At 37.2% G+C, this 14,562-nt stretch overlaps 1 protein-coding gene across 1 annotated transcript in view; it reads left to right on the top strand.

Annotated features, from left to right (window-relative positions):
• Positions 1-11,929: 11,929 nt before the first annotated feature.
• Positions 11,930-14,562, top strand: part of LOC108746925 (protein fem-1 homolog CG6966) — a 39,393-nt gene continuing 36,760 nt past the window's right edge. The window contains exon 1 of the mRNA XM_018484034.1: positions 11,930-12,636. Within this exon, the coding sequence (XP_018339536.1) occupies positions 12,577-12,636 (60 nt within the window). The 5' untranslated portion in view covers positions 11,930-12,576. The remainder of the gene's footprint in view (positions 12,637-14,562) is intronic.

The following is a 14,562-nucleotide window of genomic DNA, read 5'->3' as shown; positions in this document are numbered from 1 at the left end:
CACCGCGCCGCGCCGCGCCGCTCCGCACCGCGTCGCGCGCCACGACACACCGACGAGCAACTACCAGCACGATCAGCACCGACCGCGCGCAGCAGGCCCACACTGACGCATCAATGAGACCGAGCGCACGGACACACTGGCACACACCAGCGAGAACAGCAGTGGCAAGCTACGACTCCGTCTCGCTTCCACCGCAAGCTGTCCTGCCCCCACCGCAGCGCCGTTCTCTACGTCGTTCCCCCTTCCTTCCTCCCCCCACCACCCTCCTCTCTCTCTCACAACGTCCCGCGTGAGTCAAGGGCGTCGACCGACGGGGGCGAGAGAGCGCTCCGCCGTCTCTCCTGGAGTTTGTGGGTTACGAAGAAGAGAGAATCTGTATCTCTCTTTCTCTCTCTCTCTCTCTCTCTCTCTCTCTCTCTTCCCGAAGGCCGTTAAAAAGATTCAATCTACCACTCCACCGGCAGCCGTTTTCGTCGGGGAGTGCCGGACCTCTCCTTCCTATATTTTGTATATCTTGCGGCACACTCGTCATCGATTCGTAGTTTCGATCGTAAATTTTTTGAAATATCGAATAATGTCCGTCAAACTCGACGGCCGTGTTGAAATGTAATTCTTTTGTACTTCTATCGACACTCGCGGCGCCAAGGATCGTTGATTTTTAATCCTATATGATTTTAACGGCTGTTAAAAGTGTAAACTTGAAGTTAAGATTAAGATTAAGAAATTGAAGGTATTCATATTCGAGTCTTATTTCAGGATCGTCTTAAGTAATGTCTTAAGACGCTAATGCAGCCTTCTGATTGGTTCGTGACTTCTTAAGACCGTACTTAAGACAGTCTTGAATATAAGATCTGACGGTCGGTCTGTTTTTTATTGCTGTACTTTCTGAACTTAGTACACACAGTGCAGTAAGTTGAAGTGAAACAAATATAAAAAGTGCAGCAATAAAAAACAGACTTTATGAATACCGGCGTAAGTGTTTTTAATTCAAATCGCGGAATTAACAGTTATTATAATTATGTCTATATTTCTTTTTTTACAGTGTTTAGGCTCCTATTCTGTAATTCTTATTCATCTACAATAGAAGTAATATTGTGTAGTAAATCGTAAGAAATCAACTAATCACAGTCGAATATAAGGAGAATAATTGACTATGGTTGGTCAATTTCTTACAGCTTACGGCTTACTCCTATATTACAATATTATTCCGATTGTATATAGATGGCCCATTCATGACAATAATGACATCATTACACTGTCGTTGCGCAAATCTTATACGAGTCAGAAAAAGCTGGACAACGACGAAATCGTTAAAAGATTGTCCATAATAGGAATAATATGGTGTAGTAAGTTACAGACTACCAACATTACAGTTAAATAGGGATAATAAGCGTCCGTGATTGGTCAATTTCTTACAGCTTACGGCTTACTATCCAATATTACTCCCATTCTAAATGACTTACGAGCTCATGGCAAAGCCAAAAAACTTAAGGCAGTAAAACGTAAGCAGTAAGCAATCAGAATAGAAAACGCAAAATTATCGTCTTACATTTTCTATTGATTGATCGATTCGTTTACTGCTTTACATTTTTTCTACACGTTTCTTTACAGAATAGAGATTTAAAGGATCGCAATGTATGTAAACATTATTAATAAACTATCAAGTCCATTCTACAATTGCGTAAACGAAGTGGTTGCAAGTGATTGCAGTTGTAAGAATTAAGAATATTCTCACATTCATCTGTGATTGATCAACTCTTACAACTACGCTTGCATTACACTACGCAATTGTAGAATGGGCTTCAGTTCCACTCGATTCGAATCAAAGTCACGTTGTATCTATGTATCTCTCAAACCTGACACGGCGATTGTTTATCTGTTTATCACGAGTAACCCAACCGCTCGCGACGAGATCGAGCTGCAGCTCGCCAGCGATTTTCAATCAACGCGGGAATCAATTCGGCGGTACGTACGTACATTAATACGTTGCCCTGTGCGGCGCGTGCGAGAGTAAGTTTCAAAAACTCTTTAGCCGACACCCGTGCTTTGCGTTCGTTCGCTCTCGCTCCCGCTCGCCTCTCCTCGCACTCTCGTGTCACAGATATACCATCCGTGCTCTCTGTTGGCCTGCCACTCGTTGCCTTTGCTCTCCGTCGCGCCAACGTGTTTCTTAATCTTTCGCTCTCTCCGGAGTCCGTCGGGTCGTCCCGCCCGCTCCCCCATTCGTTCGCTCGCTCGCACCCTCGCGGATCCGGCAGACACCGGCGTTGTAGCCGGGAATGCCGAATGTCGGACTGTGGGTGTATATAGACTTACGTGTGTGTACGCGCGCGGGTGAGCTGCGACAGAGAGAGACGGCGCAAGTCAAAGTGGCGGAGAGCGCCGGACAACACGAGTCAACCGGCAACGTAAGTAGAGAGCTCGGCGTGGGTGTAACCGCCGCGAGTGTGTAGGTGGGGAACGGGAGGGGGGGGGGAAGAATGGTAGGCGGTGTGCGGGGGAGAGAGAGAGAGAGAGATGCGCGAGCGAGTGTATGCGTGTGTGCGTGCACACATATGTATACGTATATACATGTGTACATGTGTGTACAGCTGTGTATAAAGCTCGCGCTTACGTACACACGTCATACGTGTGGCGCTCATCATATTACACACCGTTCATGCATCGCGTCCGCCGCCGCGCTGCTTTGAGGAGAGATGAATCCTCGATTCGGTTAAACGCCCGCCAACTGGGGGATGCTCTAAATCAGGGCTGTCTACCTGAGCACACGTACACAGACACGCGAATGCGCGCACACATACGCGGGGTATACGCGTATGTATGTACATACGTACGTTGCGGCCCGGCTTTTCGAAATTCCAATACTCCGCCGAGCGGAGCGAGCGAGATGAGAGCGAGAACGACCGTCGACTATTGCACCGATGCGTTTTCCTGCGCATCTCGTCGCGAGATGTATGTCTTCCTCCGCTGGCGTGATCGATCATGAATAGAAATCGACGGGATGCGATGCCACGATGTTGCATCATGTTTCGCTTCGAAACGGGATAATGGAATCAGAGATATTGAAATTTGTGGAAAACAAAGTTTGAAATAAAGTATTTACCCGTTTCCCTCCCGTGTGTTTCGCGTACAAAGAGACTCGATTGTATAAATTAGTCAAAGAATTCGTAATAGCCTGGGATTATTCCGAAATATTCCGTGAAATTACATAATGATACATTTAAATCGATTCATAAGACGATAACGAAATAAACGTTGACGAAGTTTGGAAAAGTACTCGAGCATATTTGTTTTCCTTCTTGTCTCGTATGTAAGATCTGTAAATTAATTTTGTAGCTGTCTGATATTATTCCGAAAACATTTTATTAAAGTTACGTAATAAATGTAAATTAACGTAGCGGTTCATAAAATGATAACAAAATAAGTAGAATTTGAAAAAATATTTAAACATATTTGTTTTACTTATATAAAAAAAAATTTGTAAATTAATGAAAAAATACGTAACTGAGATTCCGAGAGAATATTTTGTGAAAATAACGTAATAACTTAAATGTAATTCATAAGATAATAACAAAATGAATAAAATTTGAAAAAGTATTTAAGCATATTTGTTTTACTTAGAAAAAAAATTTGACTGTAAATTAATCAAAGAATTCATATAACTGTCAGAAAATTCCGGAAATATTTGGTGAAATAAAAATTACATAATAATATACATAAATATGTGATTCATAAGATGGCAAAATAAATAGAACTTGAAAAAAATATTCCAGCATATTTGTTTTCCATTTTGTTTCGTATATAAAAAAACCTACATTAGAGTTTGTAGTGGAAGCTGGAATTATTCCGTGGAATTACATAATGATGATACATTTAAATGCGGTTCGTAAGACGATAACAAAATAAACGTTGACGAATAAGCAGCGTCAGGAAAACGTCGCTAGCAAGTGTAAATAAGCGAGGTTTATTGGCAAGTATTCCAATGTATCAGATCCGTCGTTTCTAAGCGTTACGATCTGTCATTGCGATTCGCGCAGAATTTCAATCACGAGAGGCTACTCTCGTTCTGCTTTAGCTACAATTGACTCTGTTTATACGTCGAAATTTGATTCAGTTCCATAAAACCGCGTACGTACGTGCTTTTACATGTATTTTATACGAGTATATGTCGCGTTGCGTAAATGTGTGGATTCGTATAAAATTTTCAAATCCTATTTATGCGATGTTACGTAATGGGGACGCCTAAGCGATGTTCGCGGCCGAGCGAATTTCAAGATCGCCGGTTCCGGCACGTTTTGCATTATCGCGTGTTTGCGATGTTTACGCTCAAGAGAGAGAGAGGAGTTAATTCATGTCGAGTGACCGACGATCACGACGGAGTTTCGCGGTCGGTCATCGCGTGTCCGGGACCGAACAAACGATCGCTAATCTACGCGTACGTGATCGCGATGCGGACGCGGCCGCCCGTTCGTCCGTCGACTTATTGGCTGCATTCAGCAGAAAGAGCAGCTTTGTAACTGTTGTAAGATTCCTTAATTAATATAACCCACACTCACAGAGAAAAAGACACAGTGATGGCAACTATAAAATTGACATACAGCTGTACGTAGGATTAATATTTATTGTAATAATTATCTATTATAATTATAATTATTATAATAATTTTATAATTTATATATAGAATTAATGTATACATATAATAGAATAAACTACTTTTTTAATTGCTGCAGTTGTAAAATAGTTTATTCAATTGTGTGCATTAATTTGTTTAGCTATTTACACTCATTCTAAATAAGAAACTTGTGTAGTTATCAGTGTAGTTCATATAATTATCTTACAGCTGCTACCATTGTGTTTTTCTCTGAGTATAGGTAGATCGGAGTCATGATATCATGGAACATCTCGTCATGACTTCATATGTCACATATAAGTGAACTTATAAGTGATAAAAAAGGTCATGATGATGTTGGATGCTTTCCAGCAAGAAAGAAGACGACACAGAATAACACAATGAGTCATTACATCCTATAATAGTTGTTTGCCAACGTTAAACAAAAACGAAATGATTCACTGTGTTATCTCGTATCATTTATGCTCGCTGAAAAGAAATCCATTACCCCGCAAACACAATGAGTGTAATAAGCCTGAAGCCTTTAAAAATTAATCAATCACAGTCGAACGTGAGAAGAATAATCGACTATAATTGGTCAATTCCTTAAGGTTTAAGGTTTACTACTTCTATTGTGTTCGCGCGGGGTTATCGACACACAATTATTGATTTGGTGACACAAAACATTCTATAATATTTTACTTAATTGACATTCAATGAATAACAAAGGTAGAACAACTTGTGTCGACTTGTGTCGATCGCCAAATGGAAAGCACTCGTTACAACTTTTGTGTTTTATCTCGAAATTGATTCTTCCAGTTTCACACTGGATCTAAAATCAGTCACATTAAAGAATCTCGTAGGCTTTCTACAATAAGAATTACCTAAGCTTAAAGCTGTAAGAAATCGACCAACCACCATCGAATAGTGAGAAGAATAATCGTCTACGATTAGTCAATTTCTTACGGCTCAAGCTTAGATAACGGCTTATTGTAGAAAGCCCCTTACAACAGTCGCAAAGCTGCGTTTTCTACTGAACGCAGCCATTGTCGCACTCGGCCTCGGTCGGCAGCGTCTCGTAATTTGCGAGAACGCGGTCGCCTGATAGAGGCGTAGGATCGGTTCGACATCCGGATGGAGGATTCGCCCGATCCGTGGTCTCTCCTTCCGCCCCCTCCGTCGAGGCGACCGGGGGGGGGGGGGGGCCGCAAATCGTCGCGCACTTTTCATCGCACACACGCGCGTTCATTATCCACGCGTATACACGCGCGTAACTTGACTAAACGTTGCGCGCATTTACGGTCGCACCACGTGAATATGAGTTACGTGCGTCGCGTCGCGGCCGTACATGCCTGCGATATGCGTGCACGAAGGGAAGCCGAGACGAGAGTGTTGGGGGAGTGTGACTTCAACAGAGTACGCGGAACGACCGTAAACACAATTGGAAATCTTTAGTGGATACACTTCTGTAGCGGTCGCAAAGGGTGACGAACCACGGGAGCGATGGCGTGAGCGAGGAGATTTATTTTGTCGTGGGAACTCCTTTCACGAGGGATATACGAGTACGCACTGCGAACGTACACGGGAAGAACGGTCTTACCGAAGCATCTAAAAATTTAGCTAGATATTTAGATTTGAAAATAATATTTGGACTATGAGAATAATAATGTAGAACGCTCAAATTGAATTGTTATAAAATAGGTACGTGCGCTTTGCTTGAAATCTAATGTTTGCACTTAAAACGAGATAAATATACATATTCATGCAAGAAGAAAGAAAGAAAGAAAGAGAAGATACTGAATGCAAAAAAGTGCAAGCAACGCGAGCAGACCTAATGTCAAAACTTTTTACAGCATTGCTCATCTTGCTTGAATTTCCTACATAATTATCGTTTTACCGTTGGCAATGTGAGATCTTTATACTGTTGTAGAGTGTATGTGAAAAGTTAAAAAAATTTTCACTTACTCGCTTTTGAAAGCTTTAACAAGTTTTTACCATCATAGAAGTTGGTTTGTACTTTAGTTTGTGCAGATTTAAATTTATCTACCAGAATTTTTTCACAGCCAAAAAAACTGTGCCTTTAAAATTCAACATTGCCGGCGAAGAGTTATCTTGATGGTCTAATAAAATTATTTTCGAATCTACACACACACACACACACACACACACACACACACACACACACACACACAGTTGAAAACTTCGTGATAAATTTTAAACACATTTCACATGTCCCAAATGGTCCACCCAAAGTTTTATGTTAATTTAACATAAGCTTTAGGAAATAATACAAATATTATACAAAAAATTACATAAAGGATTTAACGCTGACACAATTTGTAAGCAAATTGTGTGAGATTTTTAAAATAAAATTGTTAAATTAATACACTTTTTAAATTTATCTTAGCATTTACGTTATAAAAAATCTATTTTTATGTTACTTAAATTACTTACTTATAAAATATGTTACTTTGACACCAAGAAATATTGAATATCACTTTAACATAAAATGTTTAAGTAACATAATTAGTCACATTATGTTAAATTAACATTTAGATATATTAAAAATTCAATACGAAACTTTTAACAAGGATCAGTTTTAACAAAAAGATACGAGATTATTTAAATACCGTTTGCACAACGATGATTGATTTGTTGACGAAACATATGTTTTTCTTCCGTAGCGATTTTTACGACGTGCACACGTGCACTTCGAAATTTCTGAGACCTAACTTTTCTGCGTTGAAGAAAAACAAGTCGTGTAACTTTGCGCATCGATAAAGAATTAATTGACTCATCGAGGTGACGTTTTCTCCTGCGTGGTGACGCCTTGACGATCCCGCTCACGATTTGCATGATTCTTGCATGAAAACAAAGTTCATATGACGTCATTTTACCGTCATTTTACGTGTTTTCTTGTCGCGTGACTAATAACAAGCTACTCTTCGAGATCGTCTGTAACAATTTGGCTGATAATTGCAGTTGGCGATACGTATTACACGGCTCTCTCTCTCTCTCTCTCTCTCTCTCTCTCTCTCTCTCTCTCTCTCTCTCTCTCTCTCTCGCAAACTTCACATTGTTGAGAAAATCGATATTTTTATGGCATTTATCAGTACACGCGAAATTATATGTTGAAAAATCACGCGAGTCAATGGACGCAACTGTCAACATTACATCGACGTATCTTATTTATTTACAAAATGCAATTTTCCGTATTTATGCAGTTGCGTGTATCGTTAATGGAGTGCCGATTAAACAAGGTAATGAGCATATTTATCAAAAATTTCCTTTGTATAACGTACGTAATTTTCTGGTATATTTTTGCAAAATTTATTAAAATTGTGCTACGATCGTCGGGCGCTATTAAAATGTTTTAAAACGCTTGTAAAAATACAACCAATATAAAATTTAGAATGACATAAATAGCTAGATAACAATATGCCAAAGTTAATTTTGCTGTTAAAGTATTAAATATGTAAGAATATCCTCATGATTAGTGCATTGAATGCTTTTGTATTTCATACTTTTCACTCCACATTTCTATCTTTATTTTTCGTTATCTATAGCTATTTATGTCACTCTAAATTTTATATTGGTTGTATTTTTAAGAGTTTAAAAAATTTTAGTCCGATAATCGTGGCACTATTTTACTAAAATTCGCAAAAAAATAAAAGCAAAAATAAAATTGAATTTAATAAATCTAATATATTACTTTATTGTTTTTTAATGTATTAATATAATTTATATTATGACAAGGAAATAATATAAGGCTTAAACAGATTAAAAATCAAATTTAAAAAATTTAAGGACTATAAGCAAGCTAATCTAGCATTAAACAACTAGCTGTGACTCGTAAATTTTTTTATTAGTTATAATTTGTATTATTTCTTTAAAGTTTTAAACACTTAAGGTGGTTCTCTAATAAATCGAGTTAACATAGAAATGTCTAATTTTTTTATATAATAAAGTTGAAGTATCGAAATTGACGTGTGCAAAATTCTACGATAGGTTAACAATGAAATAAGAGAGAAAAAATGTTAAAAATATAACCTTTCACGTATAACTTAGTGATAGATAAGGCTCACAGATGCTTCTTTGACTAACACATAAATCTTTGACTGCATAATTCTTAACCAGAGACTTTTCTCAAAAACGAGATTGTAATAGTTTAAAAAATTACGGTTTTAATGATCACAAAATAATAATAGGTCAACGGCTATTCTTGAAAAATATTTACGTGCATAAACTTGCATATAAATTTAACCTTGAAAAGTAAACATAATCTCATCTTTCGTTTTCGCCCGAAAACGCAGAACTCTTGATTTACTATCGTTTGTTTCATACTATTTCATTAAGCTATACACGTAATTTTAATATTTTATCCAAATTATGCAGATATTTGTAATTTTTTGTGGGCCCTGGTGAGGCAAATTTTCGGCACTTTATTAAAGAATCACCTTAATAAAATCATTCTTAATTGGATAAATAAAAACCACAAGTGAGTGAAATTTTCCGCGTCATTTGTAAATAATATGCGAGCGACATGACAATCGAAATAGTAATCGTATTTTATATATACATTTTATCAATGCTAATGAGAATTACGAGTATATTGCGGCATGCATAGTAAGATATATAAGGTTAATAATGCGTTAAATTAAAAGTGACTCGTCGGAATAGGGATTCGTTTATATGAAACATCTTCGGATTACGTTGGTCCATTGTAAAAATCTCTAGCCACTTTATGCGAAGCACTATGCAAAGGCGTCTTCAGATAATCGTCGCTCCGACAAAAAAGTTGACTGTCGAGCTCCGTGGAAGATAAGAGGAGGCTAATACAGTCTGTCTTATCTCGACATCACGCGGAACATCCGGTCAGTTTAACCCTCTTGTCCGATTCGAAATACGTTTTTCGCGATTTCGTCCGATATTCCCGTTTCACAAAATTGTTTTCGAAGCGGAAGAGAATAGGAATAAAAAGAATTGCGTCTGCCCGAATCGATCGATTCTTTAAAGGTTTCGTTGCGGTAACTCGTGAAGATACATTCATAAATTTCGACCCCATTGAGATATCGAATAAAGTCTCGATATCGTGGATAAAATTTTAAGAACGGCTCTTATGAGAAAACAATGCACTGGCGCGACGGATAGGATGAAGTTGTTCCTTTTTACGTCATGTTCTCGGGGGAGCGTATTTTATTTTGAGGCATCGCAAGTTTATCGACGACGAACGAAAGTTTGAGCGGTTCGCCGTTATGTAAAAAAAAAAACATTAAATATAGCGTGTACAGAAGATTTGTATAGCGCGTGCGTTTCTAAACTGCTGATACTTCGGACTTTAGCCAGGATATTCAGAAGATAGATTGATTTGTACGAAGAGGTTATCTTTTTTAGTTTTTTCTGTTAAGAGAAATAAAGATGTATGTCGAAAATTTTAGTTGCAGGCCATTCTGCTTTTATTATACATCAATTCAAATTTCAACTTATTCATGTCCATATATAATATAATTTAATTTTAAGGATATATCTGGTATATATTCTGTAAAAAGTGACTGGAATTGGAAATTTATACTTTTTGTGTAAAAATAAAATTTATATACATATAATGAAACAGTTCAATAAAGTCAATATTTATATTTAGCAATACAATTTATAATTTAAAATGAATTTTTTTAATTTTAATTATTTTTTGAAAACAAAAAATCTTCCTTATTGAAATAATTTTTGATCTACGTTTTAAAACTCTTTGTATTATTTTCAAATACAATGTATAAAAATTTAATATTTTCATTTTTGTTAAAAAATACGTGCTTTTGTTATATATTTAACTAAAAAATACAATAAATTATACCAAATCTTATTCAAGAAAAAAATTGTAAGATTTAAGAAATAGACTTTCTTCTAAGAATTAATCTACTTTAGTAGAAATGGATATTATTCGAATTAATGCCGACATTGATGCAATACTCAATGCAAGAGACATCTTTATTTTTCTGTTAAGATTAACGTTAGAATTAATGCAGTCAGGATTTATATAGAGAGGAGGCCAATTAGAGTTGAAATTTTTAAAAGTAAAAAGAAGGTAGTCGAATGGTACGGATTCTTGTACTTGTTTTTTGTATTAAATTTATGGAAAAAACGATTTAATTAAAATATCTAAAAAAAAAAACTTCTATACTACTATCTATACTTCTATACTTCTATACTACTATCTAAAAATAGTTTTGTTGTATCACTAAAATAATTCTGTGAGAATCTCAAATATGATAAGAAATGCTGCAAAAAATTGTGATATTTTAACAATCAGTTTGAGTATTCTACATAATTATTTTGATGGTCCAACAAAATTATTTTCAAATCTATGTCTAAATTTTTAGATATTTTTAGTAAAATCATTCTTCTTTTTTGTATTATCATTTTTAAGTAATTACTAGTAATTAAATAATAAAATTGAATATATTTAATTTACTATTTTATTTTATTTTTTTGTTAAATAAATTGATTCTTCGAATTGGAAAAATTTAAATTTGTATAATACTGGTTATCTTAAGTGATTCTCTTAAGAAAATCTTTTTATAAGACTTTCATCTCCGATGCTTTCTCCTTTTTCAGGATTAATTTTTTGCGAATACTCATTAAGCGTAGTCCATTTAAACGATTGTAATTATTTTTATCCTTATTTAAACCATAGCTATGTCTATGTATTACAATTTTATTACTTTAAATATGTATGTTCTTGTTGTATTATAGGTGCGATCTATATACTAATTCACACTGTAAATGCTTTTTGAAGTATTGATCTTTGATTGGTCAATTCGTTAAATTCTTCTGATTAATCAACGCAATTGCAGCGTTAAATGCATCGCATCCTTTTAAACCGACAAAAAGTAAGATGAAGAAGGTTCCGCGAAGTTTTCATTCACTTTCGAAGTTCTCCGCTGGTCGATCGTGAACTGCTTCGAAATCGCCGGGTGTCGCGCTCTGTCGGCGTCGCGACGCAACATCGTCGACATCGTTGCAGCTTCCTTCCGGACCGCCGTCACCGACGTCTCTCGCGGGAGAGGAGAAATTCTCCCCCGCTTTGAAAGTCACGAGAAATCGCATGAGAGAAGGAAGGAGCGGATGATGTCGAAGACGTCAAAATGCGTCTGCGCTCGGCGCATGCGTTTCCGCGGACGTCGAATACAAACGAGGCGCGCGATCGTGAACGGAAGAGAGAGAGAGAGAGAGAGAGAGAGAGAGAGAGACCGATCGGAATCGCACACAGCTGGTACTGGTTGGCGATTGATCCTGCGCGGTCGACAGTCAGTTCAGATTTCAGACGGACCAGCGTACTCAGAGTACATGGTGGAGGGGATTGGAAGGAATGATTTAGAAAAAAACAGCGGCAAGAGACTATTTCCTCCTAAGGAAATTTCATCCCCTCCAGACACCTCCACCACGCATCCTAAGTATGTTGTTCCGTCTGAAATCTGGCAGATCTGAAAAAAGGCACTGCACCGCAAGGTGTTTAGTCGTTTGCGAACCGCCGCGCCGTATGAATCGGGCTGGTGCCGCCACCTGGCGTGCGAACGAGTACGCCGAACGGAAACACGGTGAACGAGGGCGACCGAACAGTCTGGACTTACTCCAGACGTTAGTCATCTGGAGGAGTCGAGGTTCTCTTCTTCGCTCACGCGTGAATTCCGCACGCGATTGTCCGCGCGCGTCTTCCTCTCATTCTTCGGGTTGCTTCGAACGTCAGCAGACCAAATCTATTCGGTGGTAACGCGATTTCATCAACATTTCCCTTGTCCCAGCGCTACCGCTGGGTGGGAAGCGGAGGAAGCGCCGCTCGGCCGCTACGCGAACGGTCATCTGTCCGGGGTTGAAACGTCGAGGACGGAATACGTGTACGCTCCGCACGCAAACGAAGAGGCGGCCTGGGTGGCCGCGGTGCTACGTGATCCGGGTCGGAGTATGTGAAAATGGATTTTAAGAGCGTGGTGTACAACGCTGCGAGGGACGGCAAGCTCAAGCGTCTCAAGGTAAATGCTTGCGTTGACGCGTAATGTCGCGAAATACGGCAGAAACGACCAACCTTTTGCCAGTAACTTTCGGCCGAACCATTGAAACCGATATAATCCGGACGAGTCGAATATATCGCAATACCTTCAATACGCGAAATTGATCCCCATTTTTTCGCTACTCGACATTTCGAACGCGTTCGCTTTCATTACAAAATCGGACTGCTGTCTATTCTTTTTAGCCATATTTCTTACATGGCTCGTTTTTTTTTTATCTTCTTTTCCCAAAGTGGACAATCTTTCCTCTTTTTTTTTCACTTTAGAGAAAAAAAGATTTTAAAAAGTGAAGCGTGCAAGAAATTCAGCTAATAATTCTCGTAGACAAAAGTCATAATAGTCTTATTTTTTGTAGTTAAACTTTTTGCATCGTTTATCTTTTCTCTTCTTTTCTTCGTCGTGGAAAAAAAAAGGGGAAAGGTGGCCGAACAAGTTCAGCTGAAAGAAACAGGTTGAATGATGTCACAAGGACGTCATCGATTATTACTGTAAGAGACCGGAAAAATTAATGGAGCCGCTCGGGAGTCAAACTGGAATCCTTCGTTCTCCATATTTCTAGACTTGCATCTAACAATAAAGCCAAAATAAGCCGTATGCCCATGACTGTTCCACTACTTTTTAACTATTAATTTCGATCCCCTATCAATACATATTTGATTCATTATGGCTTTATATATTCATACTCGACCCCTTATGGTTTTATATTTTTTTATTTATCACTTATATAAAGTCATGATGGCGTATCCTTATGATACACAGAAAAAAATATTCTAAAAATATTCTTGATAAGAAAAGTGATTACTTAATTTACTTTCTTTCTTTTAAACGATTACCTTTAATAAAGAATATTTTCTTGATAATAATCTTAAAATATATTTATAACAAATTTTAGAATAACTCATTAATGTGTTACTTAAAACAACAATTTGTTTTTTCTTTTAATATTATAAAATTATTTGAAGAAATGATTTTATGTAATAAGAGCAAATAGAATTTGGTTTAATTTAATAATCTCAATTGAAGTATTAAACTTAGGGCTCAGAATATATTTTTAATCATTTTGATATATTTGTGATGAGCTTACAAGATTTGAAGATATATAAACTTTTGAAATATTTGAAACAAATAATTATTATTTCCGTACAGTGTGTATTTTTTTGTTATTTTATCTACTTTATCTTTGATAATCTCGATTTACTCTTTATTTATTTTTTAATTTTCGGAAAAAGATGAAAAATAAATTGGATTAAAATTAAAGATAAGTTACATTGGTAGAAACGGGCATTATTTGAAGAGCTAAAAGAAGATAAAAAGTAAATTAAACCGAGATTAAAGTTAATCTATATTGGTACAAGTGGCATACCTACTCCAGTTTCGATTCTCAGCCGAGGTAACGAATATCTTCTCGGTTACTTTATATTCGATATTGTACGTGCGACAAGAGATACGATATCGTCAACTTCCCGTTTTTCGAGTTTGCAACGTTATTAGCGATGCAAACTTGATGTTTTTTTTTTCATACCACGTCTCTCGACTTGCATCGCCTTGAGACGTAGATGTTTTCGAGACGGCGCGCCAACTACTGTATTAATTCTTGATATTTCTACGAGACAATGTTGCGTAGACATCAAATAACGATTCGCGTTTAATTCCACAATGAAACAACTTACCCCCTCACGTGCCGCACACTCCCTTCTGATAGCGAATTCAATCGGACGCATTCAGTGCATACTACAGTTGTCGTACACAAATTGACATATAAAAGATATGTGTTCAATATAAAAACAAGTTAAACCATGAAATATATACATTTTATTGTGTAGACTAAATTCGTAATGTCACATTATATTTAATTCGAATTATTTCTAATTATTTCTATGGGCGCCATTG

This window comes from Trachymyrmex septentrionalis, unplaced genomic scaffold (genome assembly GCF_001594115.1).
Source record: "Trachymyrmex septentrionalis isolate Tsep2-gDNA-1 unplaced genomic scaffold, Tsep1.0 scaffold19, whole genome shotgun sequence".
NCBI lineage: Eukaryota > Metazoa > Arthropoda > Insecta > Hymenoptera > Formicidae > Trachymyrmex > Trachymyrmex septentrionalis.
This window is presented reverse-complemented; position numbering and strand designations above follow the sequence as displayed.